Source organism: Podarcis tiliguerta (assembly GCF_965153285.1).
Source record: "Podarcis tiliguerta genome assembly, chromosome: 7".
NCBI classification, from domain to species: domain Eukaryota; kingdom Metazoa; phylum Chordata; class Lepidosauria; order Squamata; family Lacertidae; genus Podarcis; species Podarcis tiliguerta.
The window spans coordinates 3,566,146-3,592,460 of record NC_139540.1 but is presented as its reverse complement, the minus strand read 5'-3'; the positions used below and the strand labels follow the sequence as shown (position 1 = coordinate 3,592,460).

Sequence of the window (26,315 nt, the reverse complement as noted above, 5' to 3'; positions counted from 1 at the left end):
CTTGTTTGATTGCATTTATCTCATTTTTGCTAACCCTGAATGGGGTAACTGTGCCCCTGAAGGACCAGGTGTGCAGCCCGGGAGTCATTTTGGACTCACAGCTGTCCATGGAGGCACAGGTCAATTCTGTGTCCAGAGTGGCTGTCTACCAGCTCCATCTGGTACGCAGGATGAGACCCTCCCTGCCGGCAGACTGTCTTGCCAGAGTGGTGCATGCTCTGGTTATCTCCCGCTTGGACTGCTGCAATGTGCTCTACGTGGGGCTACCTTTCAAGGTGACCTGGAAACTGCAATTAATCCAGAATGCAGCAGCTAGAGTAGCCACTGGGAGTGGCCACCGGGACCACATAACACCAGTCCTGAGATACCTGCATTGGCTCCCAGTACATTTCCAAGCACAATTCAAAGTGTTGGTGCTGACCTTTAAAGCCCTAGACGGCGTCAGTCCAGTATACCTGAAGGAGCATCTCCACCCCCATTGTTCAGCCTGGACACTGAGATCCAGCGCCGAGGGCCTTCTGGCAGTTCCCTCATTGCTAGAAGTGAGGTTACAGGGAACCAGACAGAGGGCCTTCTCGGTAGTGACGCCCGCCCTGTGGAACGCCATCCCATCAGATGTGAAGGAAATAAGCAGCTATTTTATCTTTAGAAGACATCTGAAGGCAGCCCTGTTTAGGGAAGTTTGTAATATTTAATGCTGTATTGTTTTTAACACTCGATTGGGAGCCGCCCAGAATGGCTGGGGAAACTCAGCCAGATGGGCGGGGTATAAATAATAAATTGTTGTTGTTGTATTGATGAAAAGCAGTACATAAAGGACTTTAGACAAACAGAGGTGTTCTACCTTTAATAGCTTGACTCTGGCCATATTTTGTTGTTGTTTAGTCGTTTAGTCATGTCTGACTCTTCATGACCCCATGGACCAGAGGATGCCAGGCACTCCTGTCTTCCACTGCCTCCCGCAGTTTGGTCAAATTCATGTTTGTAGCTTCGAGAACACTGTCCCACCATCTCGTCCTCTGTCATCCCCTTCTCCTTGTACCCTCAATCTTTCCCAACATCAGGGTCTTTCCCAGGGAGTCTTCTCTTCTCATGAGGTGGCCAAAGTCTTGGAGCCTCAGCTTCACGTTCTGTCCTTCCAGTGAGCACTCAGGGCTGATTTCCTTCAGAATGGAGAGGTTTGTTCTTCTTGCAGTCCACTGAACTCTCAAGAGTCTCCTCCAGCACCTTAATTCAAAAGCATCAATTTTTCGGCGATCAGCCTTCTTGATGGTCCAACTCTCACTTCCATACATCACTACTGGGAAAACCATAGCCTTAACTATATGGACCTTTGTTGGCAAGTTGGCAAGGTTGTTGGCAAGTTGGCCATATTTACCTGGAAGTAACCCTCACTGGTTTCAGTGGAATTCACTTCCAGGCAAACTTGCTAAGGTCTCCATCCACTGGCATTTATTTGGCGGGAAAGGGTGTTTTTCTTTGGTTGCAATGTGCGCTTCTCTCCTTCCCTGCAATAACAAACACTTCTGCTTCTGATCCTAATCTTAATCTTCTCCACCTCCACACACACACTAATTTCGGGAAAGGCAGACTTGAGAATGCCAGGTGGAATGCACCAACTTGGCCCTACAGAGCTGTGGCCTTGCTTGGCTTTCCATCAGAACATGCGCTCCCATTTACAAGCACGCCAAAAACCACCACCGGGAAGTGGTAGAGCAGTTGCGAAACGGGAGAATTCTCACCCACACATGTCCTGAAATGGAAACCCTATTGTGCATGGCTCCCACAGGGGAGCCACAGACAGAATGTGGTTGGTCAAGGGCTCTGTTGGGAACCATTGCATCAAGGATTAAACCCTACAAAAATCCGGCGTGGAGTCCCTAAGTTGGATAGTATCTTGCACACCTCCTTCCCGTAACTCCTGAAGCCAAGCTGGTGCCAAATGTATTGCTGGGTTTTCCTTTGGACCACAATGGAAAAATTCTTCCAAACAGCTCACACCCTGTTGCAGATAATTGGGGATTCTAGAGCAGCCTTTGTCCCTTTATAAATAACCTCTCCAAAGGAGAACTTGATCATTCAGATTCAGCTGGAGCAACGACAATGAAGAAGGCGTCTTATCTCCTCTCCTTGTTGGGTGCGGTGATCGTCTGCACACAGATAGGTAAGCTCTTCTCTTGCCATCCTCCCTGACTGAAGATTGAGAGCAGAATGGCGCTTTGGGAAACCGAAGAGAGGCAGTCTGCTTTAATAGAATGACCCTGGCTGTTTTGGCAGGGAAATTATGGCTGCTGGTTTCCATTCCAAAGTTGGGGGGGGTTGGTTTGCTTTGCATTTTAAGGAGAGCCTAGTTAATTTGCACTTCCCGAAACAAGACGTGGGCCAGAACACAGCTGTCCTTCAAAATTCACCCTTCTCCGAATTTTGCAATGCTGTTCTCCAACCAAAGACAGTGGTACCTCTGGTCCATTCTTAACCTGAAGCACCACTTTAGCTAATGGGGCCTCCTGCTGCCACCGCGCCGCCGGAGCACAATTTCTGTTCTCATCCTGAAGCAAAGTTCTTAACCTGAGGTACTATTTCTGGGTTAGCGGAGTCTGTAACCTGAAGCGTATGTAACCCGAGGTACCACTGTAATCTGTTGCATACCTTAAGCGGAAATAACACGCAGAAATGCAATATATGGAAACTGGCTCACAAAAATATGTACATTCAAAATTGCATGCAAAAACATTGGGGAAAGTTCACACTTAAAAGATTAGGAAATACAGCAAGGACATTTTTAAAGGCAACTTGTTGCCGAAATGTGGAGAGCTGGGGAATCTGTTCTTAGCTTCAGTGGGATTTACTTGCAACGGAGCATGCTAAATCCATAAGGAAATCGTGTTACATTCATTTCAAACTGGGTCTGTTTTGCTTATTCCTGAAAGTGTGGGGTGGAGGAGAAAATGAAGCTGTCCTGACTGGAAGAGGACTGGCTGAGCCTCCGAAAGAATAAGCCAACCTTTGTTTGGCAACACCTCAAAGGCGGAAGGAGCTGCTGTTTGCTGTTTACCCAGCCAAGAATTTCTTGCATTGACCTATCACAAATGCTGACCTGGTTTTGACTAACCGCTTTCACCACGATCCAATTCCTTTGCAGTGTGCTTGGGAGGACTTTGGAGCATCGTTTTGCAAGATGATGCCACCTACTGGCGCCACATAATATGAAACTGCTATAGAGTGTTTGCAGGGCAGCGGCTGAAGAAGGAGCCAAAAGGGGTTTCTTGTGTGTGTGATTCTTGTGGCTGATTAGCTGCTTTCCCTGGTCAAAGGTCAGAGGGGGCAGGGTTTCTGTTGAGGCAGGTGATTAGCTGTGGGAGGAGCTTATCAGTGTTTGCAGGGCAGCGGCTGAAGAAGGAGCCAAAAGGGGTTTCTTGTGTGTGTGATTCTTGTGGCTGATTAGCTGCTTTCCCTGGTCAAAGGTCAGAGGGGGCAGGGTTTCTGTTGAGGCAGGTGATTAGCTGTGGGAGGAGCTTATCAGTGTTTGCAGGGCAGCGGCTGAAGAAGGAGCCAAAAGGGGTTTCTTGTGTGTGTGATTCTTGTGGCTGATTAGCTGCTTTCCCTGGTCAAAGGTCAGAGGGGGCAGGGTTTCTGTTGAGGCAGGTGATTAGCTGTGGGAGGAGCTTATCAGTGTTTGCAGGGCAGCGGCTGAAGAAGGAGCCAAAAGGGGTTTCTTGTGTGTGTGATTCTTGTGGCTGATTAGCTGCTTTCCCTGGCAGTTTGAACCATCTTTTAGATTTAGGGGAGCTAGTCTCAAGCCCAACGACACATTCTCAAGATGGAGGGGGAGGGAACAGCTGCAGTCGCCTGCGGTTCCTGCGCAATGTTTGCCATCTTGCCAAAGGTTGCAGGCAGCTTTACGTGCAGCAATTGCATGTTGATTGCCCTCCTAAAAGACAAAGTCCAGCAACTGGAGGAACGTGTAGCTACGCTCCAAAGAATTAGAGAGCTGGAGCTCTTCTTGGAAGCAACAGAGCACACCGTCTCCACCAAGGAGGAGACAAGGGACTCCCCTGAGAAGGAGGCTAGTTCACCAACACAGGAGCCCGATATGTGGAGAAACGTGACTCAAAGAAGTAGGAGGCCCAGGGTTCGCTCTGATTGTCTAGAAATACACAATCGCTTTGAGGTCCTCTCCCCTAGCATGGAAGACGAAGAGCAGACTCCATTTGAGGATCTCTCCCTCATTACAGTCGATCACGTATATGAAGATGAGCAGCAAAGTCAGTCCTCAGGGAATGTGCAGGCGACCTTGGAACGGACCGCTCACGGAAGAACCCTGACCAAACCTAAGAGAAGGCGTGTAGTGGTGATAGGGGATTCCCTACTGAGGGGAACAGAAGCAGTGATCTGTGGGCCTGACAAGATGTCTCGGGAAGTGTGCTGTCTCCCCGGGGCTAAGATCCAAGATGTAACTGAACGACTGCAGGGAATCATAAAACCCACTGACAAATACCCCTTCCTCTTGGTTCATGTGGGAACCAATGACACTGCAAGCAATAGCCTCCAGAAGATCAAAAGAGACTACGAGGCTCTGGGCAGGAAATTGAAGCAATTAAATGCACAAATCGTCATCTCATCTGTCCTCCCAGTTGAACAACGTGGCCCAGGGAGAGAGAGGAAAATAGTGGAAGTAAACAGCTGGCTTCGCAAATGGTGTAAACAGGAACGGTTTGGATTCTTAGATCACGGACTGCAGTTTCTTGAGGATGGACTTCTGGCAAGCGATGGGCTGCACCTCACAACGGTTGGGAGGAATGTTTTTGCCAAAAAACTAAGAAACCTCATCAGGAGGGCTTTAAACTGACTAATGTGGGGGAGGGAGACAGTGCTCCTGAAGGTAGGAGTCTATTAATTGATGAAGATGATCATCCAAATGTCATAGACCAAATGGAGCAAACAGCAAGCAGACCTAGTGGTGGGAGGAAAAAATCCTTAAATAAGAGACACAGGGGAATGACTAATGGACTTCAATGTCTGTACACTAATGCACAAAGCATGGGAAATAAACAAGATGAGCTTGAGCTCTTGGTACAGCAAACTAAATATGACATAATAGGCATCACTGAAACCTGGTGGGATACGTCCCACGATTGGAATGTAAAAATGGAGGGATACAATCTATTTCAGAGAAACAGACCAGACAAGAAAGGAGGAGGAGTGGCGTTATATGTCAGGGATGTGTATACCTGTGAAGAGATCCAAGATTTAGAACCTCAAAGCCAAAGTGAGAGCATTTGGGTCAAAATTAAGGGAGAGAAGAATAACAGTGACCTCATTGTGGGAGTTTACTATAGATCCCCAAGCCAAACGGAGGACATAGATGATGCCTTCCTGGAACAGATGGCCAAGCATGCAAAAGGAAGGGAGATAGTAGTAATGGGGGACTTCAATTACCCGGATATTTGTTGGATGTCAAACTCAGCCAAGAGCATAAGGTCAAACAGATTCCTCACTGGCCTTGCAGACAACTTCATTGTCCAGAAAGTGGGAGAAGCAACAAGAGGAACAGCCATTTTAGATCTGGTCCTAACCAATGTCGATGACCTGGTTAATGGGGTAGAAGTGGAAGGATCATTAGGCGCAAGTGATCATGCTCTTCTGAAGTTTACTATACAACGGAAAGGAGCAGCCAAGCATACTAGGACTCAATTTCTTGACTTTAAGAAAGCCGACTTCATAAAACTTAGGGAAGTGCTGGGTGAGATCCCATGGACAGTAATACTAAAAGGGAAGGGAGTTCATGATGGCTGGGAGTTTGTTAAGAGGGAGATAGTAAAAGCACAACTTCAGGCAATACCAATGAGACGGAAACATGGAAGGTGCCTAAAGAAGCCAGGGTGGCTATCTAAAGAATTTTTAACTGAGTTAAGATTAAAAAAGGATGTGTACAAAAAATGGAAAAGGGGGGAAACCACCAAAGAGGAATTCAAACAAATAGCCAGCACGTGTAGACACAAAGTCAGAAAAGCTAAAGCACAGAATGAACTCAGGCTTGCTAGAGAGGTTAAAAGCAACAAAAAAGGCTTCTATGGGTATGTTCGTAGCAAAAGGAAGAACAAAGAAACAGTGGGGTCACTCAGAGGAGAAGATGGTGAAATGCAAACAGGGGACACAGAAAGGGCTGAACTCCTCAATGCCTTCTTTGCCTCAGTCTTCTCCGATAAAGAAAACAATGCCCGACCTGAAGAATTTGGAGGAAATGATTCAGCAGAGGAAACACAGCCCAGAATAACTAAGGAGATAGTACAAGAATACTTGGCTAGTTTAGATGTATTCAAGTCTCCAGGGCCAGATGAACTGCATCCAAGAGTATTAAAAGAACTGGCAGATGTGATCTCAGAACCACTGGCAGTCATCTTTGAGAATTCCTGGAGAACAGGCGAAGTCCCGGCAGACTGGAGGAGGGAAAATGTTGTCCCTATTTTCAAAAAGGGGAAAAGAGAGGACCCAAATAATTACCGCCCAGTCAGTCTAACATCAATACCAGGGAAGATTCTGGAGCAGATCATTAAGCGAACAATCTGTGAGCACCTAGAAAGGAATTCTGTGATCACCAATAGTCAGCATGGATTTCTGAAAAATAAGTCATGTCAGACTAACCTGATCTCATTTTTTGACAGAATTACAAGCCTGGTAGATGAAGGGAACGCAGTGGATGTAGTCTACCTTGATTTCAGCAAGGCATTTGACAAGGTGCCCCATGATATTCTTGTAAAGAAGCTGGTAAAATGCGGTCTTGACTATGCTACCACTCAGTGGATTTGTAACTGGCTGACTGACCGGACCCAAAGGGTGCTCATCAATGGTTCCTCTTCATCCTGGAGAAGAGTGACTAGTGGGGTGCCACAGGGTTCTGTCTTGGGCCCGGTCTTATTCAACATCTTTATCAACGACTTGGATGATGGACTCAAGGGCATCCTGATCAAATTTGCAGATGACACCAAACTGGGAGGGGTGGCTAACACCCCAGAAGACAGGATCACACTTCAAAACGACCTTGACAGATTAGAGAACTGGGCCAAAACAAACAAGATGAATTTTAACAGGGAGAAATGTAAAGTATTGCACTTGGGCAAAAAAAATGAGAGGCACAAATACAAGATGGGTGACACCTGGCTTGAGAGCAGTACATGTGAAAAGGATCTAGGAGTCTTGGTTGACCACAAACTTAACATGAGCCAACAGTGTGACGCGGCAGCTAAAAAAGCCAATGCAATTCTGGGCTGCATCAATAGGAGTATAGCATCTAGATCAAGGGAAGTTATAGTGCCACTGTATTCTGCTCTGGTCAGACCTCACCTGGAGTACTGTGTCCAGTTCTGGGCACCACAGTTCAAGAAGGACACTGACAAACTAGAACGTGTACAGAGGAGGGCAACCAAAATGGTCAAAGGCCTGGAAACAATGCCTTATGAGGATCGGCTAAGGGAGCTGGGCATGTTTAGCCTGGAGAAGAGGAGGTTAAGGGGTGATATGATAGCCATGTTCAAATATATAAAAGGATGTCACATAGAGGAGGGAGAAAGGTTGTTTTCTGCTGCTCCAGAGAAGCGGACACGGAGCAATGGATACAAACTACAAGAAAGAAGATTCCACCTAAACATTAGGAAGAACTTCCTGACAGTAAGAGCTGTTCGACAGTGGAATTTGCTGCCAAGGAGTGTGGTGGAGTCTCCTTCTTTGGAGGTCTTTAAGCAGAGGCTTGACAACCATATGTCAGGAGTGCTCTGATGGTGTTTCCTGCATGGCAGGGGGTTGGACTCGATGACCCTTGTGGTCTCTTCCAACTCTATGATTCTATGATTCTAGAGTTTCAAAAGATGCTTGTGCTATGACGGGGGGGGGGTAGGCTGGGAGGGGCAGGGGGAGCACCCTGCTGGCTTTTTAAAAAATAAAAAAATTGCACCCAGTAAGGCCAGCCCTTTGTCATGGCTAAGGTGGAGGTTGCCATTCATCTGATTGGAATTAATTTTATAATGAAATGATTTTAGAACGTTTTATCATTTTACTGTTGTTAGCCGCTCTGAGCCCGGCTTCGGCTGGGGAGGGTGGGATATAAATAAAATGTATTATTATTATTATTATTATTATTATTATTATTATTATTATTATGCCAAAATAGGGGGAAACACACCCTCAAATCAGTTTACCAAAAATAGAAAACAATGAAGTTATCAGTTGTTGCTTTTTAAAAAGCTAAAAGCAAGTGTTTAAAGTGATTCTGCTCTCCAGGAATTTCCTGCCCTCAAAATTTTATCTCCCTCTCTCCCTTCGCTTTGCAGCTGATTCGATTATTTGTTTCACTTGCGAAAGACAGCCCTCTAATTGGAAGTGCCTGGAAATGACTCTTTGTCCTGACCCGGAAAATGCATGTCTAACAATGAGGGATGTTGATGGAACAGGTGAGTCCTGCAATCAGTGCATATTTGAACAGATCTCAGGACCAGCCTGCCCTCCTGAGCAAACATGCAAACAAACAAAAAACCCTACAAAAATTCCATGCAAGCAATTTCCACATGGACAGATCCTGGGATGGGTAGAGGGAGGACAGGGACGCAGGTGGCGCTGTGGTCTAAACCACTGAGACTCTTGGGCTTGCCAGTTAGGTCAGCGGTTCGAATACCCACGACGGGGTGAGCTCCCGTTGCTCGGTCCCTGCTCCTGCCAACATAGCAGTTTGAAAGCAAGTAGATAAATAGGTACCACTGGGGCGGGAAAGTAAACGGCGTTTCTGTGCGCTCTGGTTTCCGTCCCGGGGTCCCGTTGCACCAGAAGCAGTTTAGTGTACATTTCCAAAATATAAGTTAAAAAACAAATAAAATAAAACCTACATACAGCAACTGTGTTTTGTGTTGTGTGGGCTCCTATGATGTACGTCATGGGCCCCCAATCATGTTAAGTTAGAGCTTAATCATTATTTCACTATTAATATACTTCTTAATTGTATTTCACTAGTTCGATGGCACATCAAAGTGCAAGTAGATAAATAGGTACTGCTCCAGCGGGAAGGTAAACGGCATTTCTGTGCGCTGCTCTGGTTCACCAGAAGCGGCTTAGTCATGCTGGCCACATGACCCAGAAAAACTGTGTGCGGATAAACATCGGCTCCCTCGGCCAGTAAAGCCATTATTATTATTATTATTATTATTATTATTATTATTATTATTAATATACTTCTTCTTAATTGTATTTCAGTACAACAATTATAATGATAAAATACATACTTTGTTATGTGCAAATGGCTTTAGATACCTATTAGGTCCATAAATTACCATATTTAATTTAATTTAATTACCATATATTCAACACAAAAAACAGTGACCATTTGTTGTTGACAAAGGGCAGCTGGAAATAGAAAGGGCCCAATTACCTTCAGTAGCTTAGGGCCTCGTCAAACCTCAATCCGGCCCTGGCCACCACCACTCCATTCATGCTGCCCTCGGGACAAATCTTCATTACATCGGCAACTACCATATTTATCTAGGATCATCAATGCACTTTTACAGACTAACACAGGCAGTCAAAAACTCAAATGAACCACAACCAAAACACCTAGGTCCCTGCTTGCAAGGAGCTTACAAGCTAAGTTCTGGCAGTTGTGGAGACAGCAGAGAATGAATATGTCAGTACAGTGGTGCCCCACAAGACGAAATTAATTCGTTCTGCGAGTTTTTTCGTTCTATGAGTTTTTTCGTCTTGCGAAGCACCAATGTGTATTGACGGTTTCCCATGGGAATGCATTGGCCGTTTTTTTAAAAAAGGCGCAAGACGTTTCGTCTTGCGAAGCAAGCCCATAGGGAAATCCATCTTGCGAAGCACCTCAGAAAACGGAAAACTCTTTCGTCTTGCGAGTTTTTCGTCTTCTGAGGCATTTGTCTTGCAGGGCACCACTGTATTTGTAATTAGGCTTGGATTCTGTATTGGGCGAGGGCTTCACGTGTGCTTTCTTTTTACTTCCCTTCCTGCCTCAAGGTGACGATGCCAAGGTTCTCATCACCAAGAAGTGTGGCCAGGCATGTCCCACCGAAAGCAATAATTCAAGCAGCGCACCCAAGTCGGTCTTCTGCTGCAAACACAACTGGTGCAACCTGTGGCCCCCCAAATAAAAAGTGTCTGGTCCGCGCTAAGTGGAAGGGCCAGTCTGGAATGCCCTTGGAGTAAGCTGCTATCTCTGGGCTCAGCTATTGTGTTCTGCAAAGAAAGTTTCATGATCCCTTTTGGCTACATTTTGACCCTGCAACACCAGGCAAGCATTGGCCTCCTCCAGGCACCCTGTTTATTCAATTTTTTTCTTTACATGAAAGGTTCTGCATTTTTTAAGCAAAAGAAATGAAAGAAGAAAAATAAAATCGCATATTCCTGCAACAATTGTTAGCAATTTCTTTTGTATCGACGAGTTTCAAATTTTGTTATATTTGTCCATGCAAAGTCTATGTCAGGGTCTCCGGCTGTTTTTTTGGGACTACAATTCCCATCATCCCTGACCACTGGTCCTGCTAGCTAGGGATGATGGGAGTTGTAGTCCGGAAACAGCTGGACACCCGAGCTTGGGAAACCCTGGTACATGTCTCTAAGCGACCTGCTCTTAAGTGGCAAATCGTCAATCCATTGAATAAATGGAGCCATATATTGTGGATTCAGGATGGTTTGTACTCAGCGATGGTACCTGGCAAGGGGGTTATACATTGTTATAGGAATTCTAAGGCCTTAAATATAGAATAAATGTTGATAATTGCACAAGGTAAACACACATACATAAGTATATAAACCACATGTCTAAAATCGTGCAGGAGATTTAAATGGGGTTCCAACACCAGAGTTAGACAGAAGTGGAGGAAAAAAGAAATTAAATCAAGGGAAATTACCAAAAACATTTAATAATTTGGAGGAAAATCTAGATCTGATTGATATTTGGAGATACAAAAACCCAATAGTGAAACAATTTACTTATTTCTCAGAATCTCATCAAAGCTGGAGTAGGATCGACCAGATATGGGTATCAAGAGAATTATCTATAAGAATAACGAATTGTGAAATACAACCTAAAACCTTCTCGGACCATAATCCAATTGTGTTAGAATTAAAATGTGAATTAGTGGGGACGTATAGGTGGAGAATGAATGAATATCTTCTCGAGAATGAGGAGGTGATAGAGAAGGCAAAAAATACCCTGAAAGAATACTTTGACATGAATCTAAATAAAGAGACAAAGTTAGAAACAGTCTGGGACTCCAGCAAGGCAGTCCTAAGAGGATTTCTGATTCAACAAAATAGTTACAGAAGGAAATTAAGAGAAGCAAGAAAAGAAGAAATCATTAATCAATTAAGAGATTGTGAGAAAAAATTGGTAACAAATCCCAGGGATGAAAGGATTAGACAAACCTCTAAAACACTACAAATACAATACTCAACTTTAATTAATCAGGAAGTAGAATTGAGAATAAAATCAATGAAGCAAAAATATTTTGAATCTGCAAATAAAACTGGGAAATTATTAGCGTGGCAAAAAAATAAAATAAAATCGTGCAGGAGAGCAATCTGAAAACCATCTTGGCTCTCAGTATTTCCTCTTCCTCCTTATTCCCCCTTGCCTCAGAGCAGGTAGGCAGAGAGCAATCAGGAGAAGCCCTTGAAGAATATATATATCTTAACAACCAGTCATAGGATCATAGAATTGGAAGGGACCCTGAAGATCATCTAGTCCAACCCCCTGCAATGCAGGAATATGCAGATGTCCCATACAGGGATCGAACCTGCAACCTTGGCATTATCAGCACCACACTCTAACTATGATCCTCCTTCGTATTAATTTTCATTGTTTGCCCAGATGCTCTGCATTGAGAGATTTCTGACGGGCATCCCGATTGTCTTATCAAATGTCAATGTTTCGTGTAAACTGTGTCTGGAACAATGTAAAACTTGCTAAATCCTCAGGAATATCATGCCTTGGCCTGCCTGAGCCAATGTAACCCCACCTTCTGTGTGATGTCATTTCTGACTGTTTGCAGTGGGGATGTGCTTCTACTCCACTTCCAAAATACAAAACCCTTAAAAGAGATGTTTCTTCTGGGTTCCGGGTCTCTCTTGCCTCCTTGCAAGGAGGGGAGGGAACTCTGTTGCAACAGAAAAATAAAATCTTCCTTGCTTTCACTGTGAGGCTGCTCAGTCACCCAGCTGGTCAGACAGAGCCCACAGGTCCCAGCGGAATAAAGGAAGGAGTCCAGCCACCAACATACAGCAAATAGCTGGAGACCAAAGTTTATTGCACAACAGGTTCAAAGAGGAATTTTGAACTCCTCCGTGGGGCATACAAGGAGAGGCGGTCCTGTAGGTACGAGGGTCCTAGGCCGCATGGGGCTTTAAAGGTCAAAACCAGCACCTTAAACCTGACCCTGTACTCCACCGGGAGGCAGTGCAGCTGGTATAGCACTGAATGAATGTGATCCGGCAGCCAGGACCCTGTAAGGAACCTCACCACGGCATTCTGCACCCGCTGGAGTTTCTGGGTCAGCTTCAAGGGCAGCCCCACATAGAGCGAGTTACAATAATCAAGCCTGGAGGTGACCGTTGCATGGATCACTGTGGCCAGATCAGGGCGAGAAAGGTAAGGGACCAACTGCTTAATACGGCGGAGATGGGAAAATGCCACAGGGAGCAGGGGCCAGACTATTTCCAGCCCCACCCAGGCACAAATATGCTGATCTGCTAAGCCAGTGGTGCCGAACCTTTTAGAGACCGAGTGCCCAAACTGCAAACCAAAACCCATTTATTTATCACAAAGTGCCCAAAGTTTCTGAGCTTTTGGGGGGAGGCTCCCCAAAGTCCCCAGCTGACTGGCTGGCTGGCTAGCTTGCTCTCAGGCTGCTGCAATGGGGAGGATAGGGCAGCCCTAAGACCAGGTAAGTGGTGGCAGCCAGGAGGAGAGGGAAAGCCCCCACCCCAGACAGCATAGCTGTCAACTTACAGATTTGAAAATAAGGGACCAGCAGCCCAAATAAAGGATTTTGCTTAGTCGTCCTGGCGCGAGGAGTTCCATTGGCCCTTTCCCGCCCGAGAGAGAGGGAGGGAGGAAGAGAGACTCTCACCCGCAAGCCCGGCATGAGGCGGTTGCGGCACCGCAGTGGCCGCTGTAGTGGCGCCCTTCTGCGTCCCTCCCCATCCCCTCCTCTTCCTCCTCCCTCAGGCCGCCTCCTCAGCCACCTCCGGCTTCCCCTAGCAGTGCAGCGAAAGTCTCGCAACCGAGGGGCTGCCTGCCCGCCCGCCGCCACCTGTCTCCTCACGATGCACCCTTGAGGGAGGAAAGGGAGAGACAGAGACGCGGCAGCTCGTGCGCGCGCTCTCTCTCTCGTGGCGGAGGACCCCGAGTCACTGCTTGCCTCCCAAGCCGGACGAGCATGAAACCCGGGAAATTTAAGGGACATCATCAATAAGGGACAGCAGCGGAACATGGCGCTGGGATAAGGGAGTTTCCTGCCAAATACGGGACGGTTGACAGCTATGCCAGACAGACAGCCCAGCAGCCACGGCTGCCTGCCTGCCTGCTCCCAGCCTGCGATCCTGGCGTGGCCTTCCCCATCTTCCTTCCTCCTTCCCTCCGGCAACGGCGCCGTGGCAAAGGGGTGAGGCTGGGTTGGGCCACGGCGCGGAGGGAGGTGGCGGGCACAAGTGCCCTCTTAGCCCAGGCAGGTCGGGCCCGCGGGAGTGGCAACGGGAAAGCTCGGAAATAATGGGAGAACAGGAGAAGGAAGAGGAACCTCAGGAGGGCAACAACTGATGGACACAGTGTCTTCAGAAAGCATTCCAGACCCTCCATCTCCCAAAACCCAGCGAGCCTTGAAAGTAGGAGAGCAAAGATGAACAAACAAGCTGAACTTTAACAGGGAGAAATGTAAAGTATTGCACTTGGTCAAAAAAAATGAGAGGCACAAATACAAAATGGGCGACACCTGGCTTGAGAGCAGTATGTGTGAAAAGGATCTAGGAGTCTTGGTTGACCACAAACTTGACATGAGCCAACAGTGTGATGCGGCAGCTAAAAAAAGCCAATGCAATTCTGGGCTGCATCAATAGGAGTATAGCATCTAGATCAAGGGAAGTAATAGTGCCACTGTATTCTGCTCTGGTCAGACCTCACCTGGAGTACTGTGTCCAGTTCTGGGCAACACAGTTCAAGAAGGACACTGACAAACTGGAACGTGTCCAGAGGAGGGCAACCAAAATGGTCAAAGGCCTGGAAACGATGCCTTATGAGGAACAGCTAAGGGAGCTGGGCATGTTTAGCCTGGAGAAGAGGAGGTTAAGGGGTGATATGATAGCCATGTTCAAATATATAAAAGGATGTCACATGGAGGAGGGAGAAAGGTTGTTTTCTGCTGCTCCAGAGAAGCGGACACGGAGCAATGGATCCAAACTACAAGGAAGAAGATTCCACCTAAACATTAGGAAGAACTTCCTGACAGTAAGAGCTGTTCGACAGTGGAATTTGCTGCCAAGGAGTGTGGTGGAGTCTCCTTCTTTGGAGGTCTTTAAGCAGAGGCTTGACAACCATATGTCAGGAGTGCTCTGATGGTGTTTCCTGCTTGGCAGGGGGTTGGACTCGATGACCCTTGTGCTCTCTTCCAACTCTATGATTCTATGATTCTATGAAAGGGCTCAGAAATATTGATTAAAAAGCAGGTGGTAAGGACTTTTCCTTGCCTTATCTATTCCTGGCAGCCTGCTGTGGGGTTGTTTCCTCTGCCGTCTGACACAAGTCATGGATTCGAATTACAATAAAGGAGATTCCGACTAAACATTAGGAAGAAGTTTCTGGGTAGTGAGAACTGTTCCACAGTGGAAGGGACTTCCTCAGCAGGTCGTGGAATCTCCTTCACTGGAGTTTTTTCAACAGAGGTTGGATGGCCATCTGTCAAGGATTCTTTAGCTGTGATTCCTTCATTGGAGGGGGGTTGGACTAGATGACCTTTGGGGATCTCTGCAATTATTTTTATTATTTATTATTTATTCAACTTATACACCGCCCTATGTCCAGAGGTCTCAGGCTGGTTCACAGCAAGACCAAAAGCAATAACCCAATAACCCAATTCTATTATTCTATTCTTCAGTTTATAATATTGTCATGGTTACTGAAACAGAATATTTGAATTTATTATTTCGGTCGCAGACCAGTTCCAGCCCACATACAATATCAAGGAAGTCATAGAACACGATAGGGATACATTTGAATTTGCACTTAGATATAGCAACAGTTAAAAAATATATAAATTAAATTGAAACTTAGTCATTAACATATAACCTAAAATTACCATTTAAAACCTTAATCATTATGATAGCACAGCTTGTTCCCTAAGTTTTATGCCAGTCGCACAGAATTTGGCTGCCTTTAACGTGATCTTAGGATCCTTGTCCTCTACTAGGGATTTTAGACATTGTAGTTCAGATTCACTTGGAGATTTTTGGTTCACAGCAAGACCAAAAGCAATAACCCAATAACCCAATTCTATTCTTCAGTTTATAACATTGTCATGGCTACTGAAACAGAATATCAATGACGACTGAGGCTGCAGATCTTAAATGGCAAAACTTTATTAACATGCGCTCCAGCTTTACAAATCACAGGCGCGGAAGAGCAGAACAGAACATCAAATGTGGAGGAAGGTGCAAAGTGGGAGAGACTTTTAAAAACATCCTGTATCTTCCACCTCCATCAGCTGATTGCTCCCTTTGCCTTCTCCCCACCCGACAAATGCCAATCCCAGCTTCTGATCTTGTGCCCAGCCAATCGATGGGGGCTGGCCTGGTCCAGTTACTATGAGGCTGGTTTATTTTTTATTTAATTTATTTGTTAGATTTTTTTTAGATCAAAAGATCTCAGTTCTAATGAAATCCCCAGGAACTGTAGCTTGGCACAGCCTCTGTTTTTGTTTTTAAATTAGAGATCTCTAGCAACCACCACCCAAAATACATACACACGTTTTTTAAAAAATAGACTTCTTTGAATGCCTGGGGAAATTAGGAAAGGTGATCGTGGAACCAGCTTGAGCCGGTGCTGCAGACCTGCTCTGTGCTCACCAAGACCTGCGGCTCTTCCAGCCTTTTGTTCTTCTAACATAAAAGAAAACTCAGGTGGAAAAATAAAAATCGGTTTGTGCAACCAATCTGCTCCCCCAGGGACTCCCTGCAATAAGGAAAGCAATGGGGAATGATAAAGGAACGTATGAGATGGCATTTGCTTGATGCAATTTCTTGTGATCTCCCCTGCGCCACAAACGCTTAGCAAACAGCTGATATTATTTAACTTCCTCCGAAACTTTGTGCAAACTGATTTCGCACGTTGGTTGCCTGGGAATGGCAAAGGTTGCGCAAACCAAACTCTGTGCAAACCAGTCGCAAAACGTGTTGTCTGGGAATGACCTGAGCCTTTTATGGGGGGGGGGGCAAATTATAGGGGGCGGATGGAGGAGAAGACTCATCAGCTGCTTTGTCGAGGGACTGGGGAGGAGAAAATGGTGCATTTCAGCACCAAAAAGGGGCGAGAGGTTTCTGGGCAGGTGGAGAAAACTCCAAGCTCTGCAATACCAAGCAAGAAGTCAGGAATTTTAGCATTCTGGGCAATGAACCAGGTGAGCAAGCCCTTCCACGATGCTTCTGGGGGGTGGTATTTGCCGTCCACGGCGGGTTTCTTGATCTCGAAGAAGGGAAAGGGGAGCGACATTTGACAGTTTTGGAGAGGAGAACTGTGCCCTTTGCTCCTCACAAGAGGGATTGGAAGATGTAGAAGAAACTGGCCAGAACGCCCACGGCCATCAGCAGGCCGCTGGTTTTGACACTGGTGGCCCCGCTGATATTGCAGAAGGAATGGCTGCAACACTTGGTCGAAACGCTCGTCAGGCCTGTGTCGATGAAGTTCTCCGTGCAAGTCGGGGTGCATCTCTTGCTAAGCTGGTACACGGCGTTCTTGCCTGGAGGACAGGAATGAAAGGGGGCGATTATACACGGGTAGGTAAAAGGTAAGGGACGCGGGTGGCGCTGTGGGTTACACCACAGAGCCTAGGACTTGCTCATCAGAAGGTCGGCAGTTCAAATCCCCGCAACAGGGTGAGCTCCCGTTGCTCAGTCTTTCCACACCCAGCAAAATTTCTGGAGACCATCGTTAAAATAAAGACCATGAGGATGCTCCCTGAGTTTTAAGTCACGACATTTCAAACTGTCGTTTGGGGATTTTATTTGCTTATTTGGCGCGTGGTGCTGTGGGTTAAACCACAGAGCCTAGGGATTGCCGATCAGAAGGCCGGCGGTTCGAATCCCCGCGACAGGGTGAGCTCCCGTTGCTCAGTCCCTACTCCTGCCAACCTAGCAGTTCGAAAGCACGTCAAAGTGCAAGTAGATAAATAGGTACCACTCCAGCGGGCGTTTCTGTGCGCTGCTCTGGTTCACCAGAAGTTGCTTAGTCATGCTGGCCACATGACCCGGAAGCTGTACGCCAGCTCCCTCAGCCAATAAAGTGAGATGAGTGCCACAACCCCAAAGTCGGCCACGACTGGACCTAGTGGTCAGGGGTCCCCTTTACCTTTACTAGGTAAAAGGTAAAGGACCCCTGGATGGTTACGTCCACTCAAAGACAACTAGGGGGTTGCAGCGCTCATCTCGCTTTCAGGCCAAGGGAGGCGGTTTTTGTCCACAGACAGCTTTCCAGGTCATGTGGCCAGCAGGACTAAACCGTTTCTGGCACAACGGGACACCGTGATGGAAACTAGAGTGCACGGAAACCCCGTTTACCTTCCCGCAGCAGCGGTACCTATTTATTTACTTGCACTGGCGTGCTTTCGAACTGCTATGTTTACAGGAGCTGGGACAGAGCAATGGGAGCTGGGTTCGGAGCTTGCAGGTGGGCCATAGGTGACGTCTAGCTTTCTTTCTTTTGGGTTATAATTTTTATTAGTTTTCCAATTACAGTACAATAATCCAATAATAGCCTCATTATAACATTGCCAGATTATAATACAATTCCTAATACAAATCATACAAATGCCCAATTATGTAATTTAGGTGCCCCCCCCCATGCTAGAATTAATTGTTTGATTATTTACTTTGTTTCTGCGATCCAAATTCTTAATGATTTCACTTACATTCCAGTCATCATCATCATCATCATCACCATTTATTTACACCCCGCCCATCTGGCTGGGTTTCCCCAGCCACTGGGCGGCTTCCAACAAAATATTAAAATACAGTAATCCGTCAATCATTAAAAGCTTCCCTAAACCAGCCAGTGTGGTGTAGTGGTTAAGAGCAGTAGCCACGTAATCTGGGTAACCGGGTTCGCGTCTCCGCTCCTCCACATGCAGCTGCTGGGTGACCTTGGGCCAGTCACAGTCTCTCAGCCCCACTCACCTCACAGAGTGTTTGTTGTGGGGGAGGAAGGGAAAGGAGAATGTTAGCCGCTTTGAGACTCCTTAAAGGGAGTGAAAGGCGGGATATCAAATCCAAACTCTTCTTCTTCTCTTCTAAACAGGACTGCCTTCAGATGTCTTCTAAATGTCTGGTAGTTGTTGTTCTCTTTGACATCTGGTGGGAGGGCGTTAGTAATCCCTTATGCAACAGCTGCAATATACAGTGTTACCTCGGGTTAAGAACTTAATTCGTTCTGGAAGTCTGTTCTTAACCTGAAACTGTTCTTAACCTGAAGCACCACTTTAGCTAATTGGGCCTCCTGCTGCCGCCACACCACCGCTGCACAATTTCTGTTCTCATCCTGAAGCAAAGATCTTAACCCAAGGTAATATTTTAGCGGAGTCTGTAACCTGAAGCGTATGTAACCTGAAGCGTATGTAACCCGAGGTACCACTGTATATAACTTCTATTTGTGTTAACACATTCAACAATTGATAAGTGAAGACCTCATACTATATCATTGTTCTTCCTGTGTGTGACATTTATTCTGCCCATATTATTTCTGCCTGTCTTTGTAAAATGTTGTGGCTGTCTTTTCTCGGTTGTTGCTGCTATCCGTCATGCCTTGAGCGGAGCTGATATTCCAATGTTGTTACAAAAATTCCTCCCTCCCTCAGTCCCGTGCTCTTTGTTTTTTGCAACTTTAACAATAGCTGCAAACGTCACTCTGTCCCAGTCAGTAACCTGTTTTTGCCCTTTTTTCACCCAGCCAAGGAAGAAGAGGGGTCCGTCATACTGCCAGTGCCCTTGGCTAGCGACATTGAGGCTTCACCTCACGCTCAGCAACTGTAGCATCAGAGAGAATATAATAAAGGTTTGCTACCTACCCGTTCCTGAGGTGGACGTGATGGTGGTACAGAACTGGTCTTGTTCTGAGCACTTAACTGCCTTCATACAGTTCCAGTTGGAAGGCTCATTTTCGCACCTGTAGCAAAAAAAGGCGTGGGCTGTGCGGAAAGAAAAGAGGGAAGCAAAAGTCAAGCAAAGGCATCTCTTTCCCAGGTGAACGTAAATCAACGTTTGCCTCAGTCTGGCTGTGACCTTCAAGGCTGTGAGCACCTTGGGGCGAAGCAACACGCCTTAGAGCAGGGAGCGAGGAACACTTTGCTCTTCCAGATACTGTTTAGCCTCAACTCCCATCAGTCCCAGCCAGCATAGTCAAAGGTCAGGGATAGCAGGAGCTGTCATTCAACATCTGGAAGACCACAGGTTCCACATTGGCACCTTAGAGGTATGGATACCTCCAAAATTAGCTGAGAGATCCTTTTTCTCTTTGAAATCTGGTGGGAGGGCGTTCCACAGGGCGGGCGCCACCACCGAGAAGGCCCTCTGCCTGGTTCCCTGTAACTTGGCTTCTTGCAGCAAGGAAACCGCCAGAAGGCCATCAGGGCTGGACCTCAGTGTCCAGGCAGAATGATGGAGGTGGAGACGCTCCTTCAGGTTATTTGTGGGGCATAGGAATTTGTTTATTTCCCCCCAAAAAAAAAATATAGTCTGGCCCACCACATGGTCTGAGAGACGGTAGACCGGCTCACGGCTGAAAAAGGTTGCTGACCCCTGAGCTAGAAGGTGGTAGACTCTCCTTCCTTTTTCAACAGAGGTTGTGTGGTCACCTGTCAGGGATTCTTTCTCTGGTATTCCCGCATTGCAGGGGCTTGGACTAGATGACCCATTGGGTCCCAAGTCTACGATTCTGGGATTCCTCCAGCCAGCAGCCTTAGAGGTTCATATCGTAGGGTTCTATGCAATGAGCTGTGGAAATCTAGATGCATAGATAAGGACCTTGTTGACATTCTGCTCTGCACATCTCCAAAGCCTTCATTAAGCGCAAATTACGGCATGGGCGTTGCAACCTCTTGGTGGTAAGATCCCAAGCAATTTGGCAAAGAGCCAGCCCACTGAGATGCCCTCAAGGCAGAGCAGTTTCACTGGCAACACATCTGTTGCTGGGACCTGCACACAACACACCTCCTAGCAAAAGAGCAGGGCTAGAAGACAAAAAAGGGTTGGGGGATTTTCCTTAGTCAGGAAAAATGACAGCAATAATTTTAATAGTTTTATTATTTATACCCCACCCATCTGGCCGGGTAAAGTGATCCATTAATTTGCAACCTAGCCAAGATTCTGCTGAAATATTTGGCTTCGGAAGGCTCCCAATGGTTATTATTATAGGATTATTATTATTATAATATTATTGTTATGTATTATTATAATAGCAATGGAAGTGAAAGCTGGACCATAAAGAAGTCTGGTCTCCGAAGAATTGATGGTTTTGAATTCTGGTGCTGGAGGAGACTCTTGAGAGTCCCATGGACTGCAAGAAGATCAAACCTATCCATTCTGAAGGAAATCAGCCCTGAGTGCTCCCTGGAAGGACAGATCCTGAAGCTGAGGCTCCAAGACTTTGGCCACCTCATGAGAAGAGAAGACTCCCTGGAAAAGACCCTGATGTTGGGAAAGATGGAGGGCGCAAGGAGAAGGGGACGACAGAGGATGAGATGGTTGGACAGTGTTCTTGAAGCTACCAGCATGAGTTTGACCAAACTGTGGGAGGCAGTGGAAGACAGGAGTGCCTGGCGTGCTCTGGTCCAGGGAGTCACGAAGAGGCGGACACGACTAAACGACAATAGCAATAATGATTATAATAATAAAGCAAATCAGGCTTTTCCAGTCTGGTGCCTTCCAGATGTTTTGTACTATGTCTATCATCAGCCCCACCCAGCACAAAGGCTGCTCTACGCACCCAGCGAACAACCGCAGAAAAGTAGGAGACAAACAGGCCAAGCCGCTCCCACAAAGCACACTTCATTGCATATTTATTCTCAAGTATTGCCATGTTCACAGAGCAAGGTTCTGCCCACCTCAATTCCCACAGGATTACAGCTCTCAGTTTGTAATTCTTTCTGGCTTTTATTAAAATGTACGGGGCAACCTGCCACCTAGACCTTATCTCGCACCGCCCTGCAGCTGAAGGATTCTGTGAGAAGTTGCGATGGACCAAGGAAGCCAAATCCGAGTGAGGACAGGAAACTGTGCCTTCATTCTGAATAGGCTTCCTGGTGACATCTTGTAAGCAATGTGATGGACATCACAAAGCCAAATATGACCAATGGTTTGTTTCACAGCCCTGTGCCCCTGACATGTTGGCAAAATGGAGGGGCGGTTTTTCTTTTTCGTTTTCTAAATATGTTTTCATTGATTTTCAATATCATTCCAATAACAGCCTCATTATATCCAGCCTCATTATATAACAGCCTAATTTTATCCAGTTAATACAATTATTAATGTCAATTATTCAAATGTCAAATTATACAGTTTAATCAAACTGGCCTCTCCATGTGCTAGATTTGATGGCCTCATTCTTCTACATTATTTCTGCCTTCCAAATAATTCCATTACATTCCATTCAGATATAATAATCCCTTATATAACAGCTCCAATCTTGTGGTTTCATTTGTGTTGGTATATTAGGTAATTTATAAAGTTTCCAGTGAGGAACTCTAAGTGTAATCCTTATTCTTTCCTGCATGTGATAGTTCCCACACCCTGTGATATTTTCCTATCCATATATGATGTTATAGCCTGCATTCCTACAACTGGTGATGGTTCCCAACATGCCTCGGGAGAAGCGGTTATCTCACAGTTTCCAGAGTCACTGCATTGCTTCATCCCATGATTTGGCTCCCAGTAAACAAGGCATCTTCGCCATTTCTCCAGCCTAGAAAGAATGATCTGAATCCAGACTTCACGTAGCTTCTATTCCTGCAGCTGGTAGACTCCTTTCTTCCCTGCCACTGATTTATGGCCAATTATCCTTATCTTAAACAGCATTCTTTTGTGGATAACAGATGTTAGGGAAAACTTTGCTCCATATTTTCAAAGCATAATGTTTCCCCCCCCCCTCTTTCTCAGTTCCTTTCTCTCACACACGCAGCTCCAGTTTTGTTAAATATTTATATTCCAATTTCTCCCATCCTCCCTTTTACAGATGTGGGGTTTTTTAACTTGCATTCCTAGGAGGGTTGCCATATCATAAATGTAGAGAAGAAGTTTAATATAAGCAAACCGTGTGCCCCTCGTCTCTTTCACCGAATGAAATCCCCTCTCAAGCCAAACCTTTAAAATCCTTGTAGCTGGGTTGTTTTCGCAGTTTCTTATCTCATCATCTCTATCACGTGCCTGTGGTTTACTCCAATTTAAAAAACCCAATTAGTAGGGTAACCTGTGCTTCCAGGAATGGGATCAGGGGGTCGTGGCAGCCACAATGCTCCCTGCACCCAGTGTACTTGCACTCCATGGGGAAGCGAGTGCCAAACACCAGGTGAGAGACAGATTCCTCTTGCAAGCAAAGAGGAATGCAGAAAATGCAATTCCCCTGTCATTATCTGATCATCTCTGTCTCTCTCCTGCAGTGTTGGGAGAGGGGTCTATCCCTGGCGCACAGGAAGCAGGAAGCCCAGAGGGGCCGTTTTCCAACCCAAATCTCTTCCTTTGTTTACTGTTTGTTTGGTTTCAATCTAGTCTCCTTGTGTGTCCCCACCCCTTCCCAGCTATAGTCTTACAATCCTATTGGATTGTAATTTGGAGGTAAAGGTAAAGGTAAAGGTACCCCTGCCCGTACAGGCCAGTCTTGCCAGACTCTAGGGTTGTGCGCCCATCTCACTTAAGAGGCCGGGAGCCAGCGCTGTCCGGAGACACTTCCGGGTCACGTGGCCAGTGTGACATCGCTGCTCTGGCAAGCCAGCGCAGCACACGGAACGCCGTTTACCTTCCCGCTGGTAAGCGGTCCCTATTTATCTACTGGCACCCGGGAGTGATTTCGAACTGCTAGGTTGGCAGGCGCTGGGACCGAACGACGGGAGCGCACCCTGCCGCGGGGATTCAAACCGCCAACCATGTGATTGGCAAGTCCTAGGCGCTGAGGTTTTACCCACAGCGCCACCCGCGTCCCAATTTGGAGGATGGGACCTCAAATATATTTTTAAAATAATTTTTTATTAGAAATTTAACAAAACATATGATCCAAAAATATCACATCCCTAGTTTCCCCCATTTTCCTCCTAAAGGGTGCAGCATGTCATGCTCCTAAAGGGCCCAGCATGAAGGCTATGCAGGTCTTGAGAAATTTCATTCTCCTGCGCAACGTTTCGGCACACTGTGCAAAACGTGTGCCGTTCAACATCCACAGACACAGAGCCATACCTGTATGTGAATTGTCCACCCTTACAATCTCCCTGATGCAAAAACACCCGCAGGGTGGCTGGAACACTTAGGCAGATTGTTCATATACACAGCTTTCCGTACACTAATGTCAGATCATGTAACATGTTCTATGCGCAGGAGCAGGGGAGAGCATGACGGCCCATTAGACAGATACTTGTTCCTGCCACAGGTACACCCTGCGTATCTGAAGCATGTCTGGGTGAGCCAACCTTTCTTAGGAAACTTTTCTGCAGGGATAAGAATCTTCCAACATTCAGCTGGGCTAGGGACAACCTAAACCTACTTTTCTGTTATTTAATCCAATAGTCTATTGCATATCCTTTGTTTGAGTGGGATGTGGTCACTTCTTCTCCCATCGCCTTTTAGACGTTTCTGAAAGGCTACTCACTCAAGCCTTCATTCACACAGTCCCTTCCACCTTCCCTCATCTGACTTGCCCTCTAAATCCCACACCATCAGACAGATGGGACAAAGGAAGAGGAAACAACACTTCTTCGCACCAATGCCTAATTAATTCCTACAATTCCACTGGCCAAATGGAACCTCCAGAGTTAGTGCAGTATACCTCAGGATGCCGGTGTCTGAGGGGGACAACAGCTGTTGCCTTCATGCCCTCTTTCCTGAAAACAGCTGGCTGGGAACTAACAGAAACAGGATGCTAGATCAAATGGATCATTGATATGAGCCAGCAGGGCTCCTCTTATACATCCATATCCTTGTAAATCTTCAGTAGAAACTTCTCCATGGTTTTAGAAACGTAGGTGTGGGGTTTTTTTAATGGGGCATTCAGTATTAAACACAAGTCACTGGTCTGAGCAGTATATATTAGGTCCCCCTTTTAGAGTGTAGATCACAGAATTGTAGAGTTGGAAGGACCACAAGGATTATCTAGTCACCTAGGATTGTGCCCTGCAATGCTTCCACTCAGTGTGGGGCTCAAACCCACAGCCCTGAGATTATAATGCTCTGATGCTTACACCTTATGCTAGATGACTAGACGGCGCTTCGCATCCCTCCCAACCCTATAATCCTGCAATTCTATGTGTCTCCAAGTCTCCCATCCTTTTCTGCAGCTCTTTGCCTAAGCAAAGGTGAGAAATGTGCCTTACCTTTTCCGGCGCATAAGATCGCCACCAACAAGGCAACCAGCAGAGTCTTCATCTTTGAGGTGATCTGTGGAACTGTATCTCAGACTGCTGGCCACTGTGGTTATATACACCCCTGAGGTGTTTGCCTTTTGTTGCCATGGTCACAATAATTTTAGGGTTCAAGAAGCTAAGGAAGGGGAGGGACGCACTTGGCTGAGGAATAAGCATAGGAGTTGGTCAGTGTGGGAATGGGTGTGGGCCTGTGAGATCACCCAAGGCAATTCATCATTATGCAGGAGAGAGAGAAAGAGAGGGAGGAGATCACATGCAGGTGACAACCTCAAAGGGGAGAGGCTTGAGGTCTGCAGCAGGAGATCTGCCTGCAGAAGATCCCTGGAAACTCTCAGTGGTAGACATCCTTTTACCCCCTTCAGTTTTTAAAATTTATTTTCCAAATTTAACACAACACAAAATAACAAACAAACATATAAAAAAGAAAAACATACATACATTCAAAGCTTCTTACAGGTAAAAATCCAAATTGCATTCCATTATTGGGTGACTTCCTCAAATCCTTCCTAACTGATTTTCATTAAATCTCATTTTAGCAACTTTCCAATAGCCACTTTCTAATAAAATTAACTTGTTCAAATTACTAACTTCCTTTCTTTTCATAATATTCTCAATCCATCATCTTACACCATTCAACATAATTTAATCCTAAACCAAATGTAGTACTTGCAAGTATTTCCACTAATGTTATATTCTTATATTTTACTAAATATTCCTTAAATTTCTTCCTTTCTTCTTGATGTTCCTCCTCTTTCTGATCACAGATTCTTCCAGTAAGGTTGGCCAGCTCCAAAAAGACCAACATCTTCATCTGCCAATCTTCCACTGTTGGTATTTCCTGTGATTTCCAATTTTGGGCAAGTAAAATTCTCGCTGCAGTTGTGGCATACAAAAACAATCTAACATCTTTTTTAGGCAATTTTGAATTCTGGTGCTGGAGGAGACTGTTGAGAGTCCCATGGACTGCAAGAAGATCCAACCTCTCCATTCTGAAGGAAATCAGCCCGGAGTGCTCACTGGAAGGACAGATCCTGAAGCTGAGGCTCCAAGACTTTGGCCACCTCATGAGAAGTTGGACAGTGTTCTCAAAGCTACGAGCATGAGTTTGACCAAACTGTGGGAGGCAGTAGAAGACAGGAGTGCCTGGTGTGCTCTGGTCCATGGAGTCACAAAGAGTCGGACACGACTAAACAACTAAACAACAAAACAACAACAACATACATCATTTTCATAATGTTTTCCTTTAGTAAACTTAACCCATTTCTTCCACAACCTTTCCCAATCTTCCAAGTGGTAGATGTTCTTGACCAGGGATTGGCAACCTAAGGCCCATGGGCTGGTAGCTGTCTGTGAGGTTTGTCTAACCGGCCCATGGCAACCCCTCCCGCCCCCGCCCCCGCCCCCACCTGATCTTAACGGCGCAGCACACTGTGG

At 46.1% G+C, this 26,315-nt stretch overlaps 2 protein-coding genes across 2 annotated transcripts; one reads left to right on the top strand and one right to left on the bottom strand.

Moving 5' to 3' along the window:
- The first annotated feature begins 1,855 nt into the window (after positions 1 to 1,855).
- Positions 1,856 to 10,413, top strand: LOC310681398 (lymphocyte antigen 6E-like). The gene is made up of 3 exons (XM_083449124.1): positions 1,856 to 2,164; positions 8,328 to 8,447; positions 10,018 to 10,413. The coding sequence occupies exons 1-3, from the start codon at positions 2,104 to 2,106 to the stop codon at positions 10,149 to 10,151; spliced, it is 315 nt and encodes a 104-aa protein (XP_083305250.1). The 5' UTR covers positions 1,856 to 2,103; the 3' UTR covers positions 10,152 to 10,413.
- Positions 10,414 to 15,614: 5,201 nt separating this feature from the next.
- Positions 15,615 to 24,991, bottom strand: LOC310681389 (lymphocyte antigen 6E-like). Its single transcript, XM_083449117.1, has 3 exons — positions 24,831 to 24,991; positions 19,326 to 19,445; positions 15,615 to 17,006 (listed from the first exon to the last, which is right to left on the bottom strand). Exons 1-3 carry the CDS (start codon positions 24,880 to 24,882, stop codon positions 16,798 to 16,800), a joined length of 381 nt encoding a protein of 126 aa, XP_083305243.1. The 5' UTR covers positions 24,883 to 24,991; the 3' UTR covers positions 15,615 to 16,797.
- Positions 24,992 to 26,315: the final 1,324 nt, after the last annotated feature.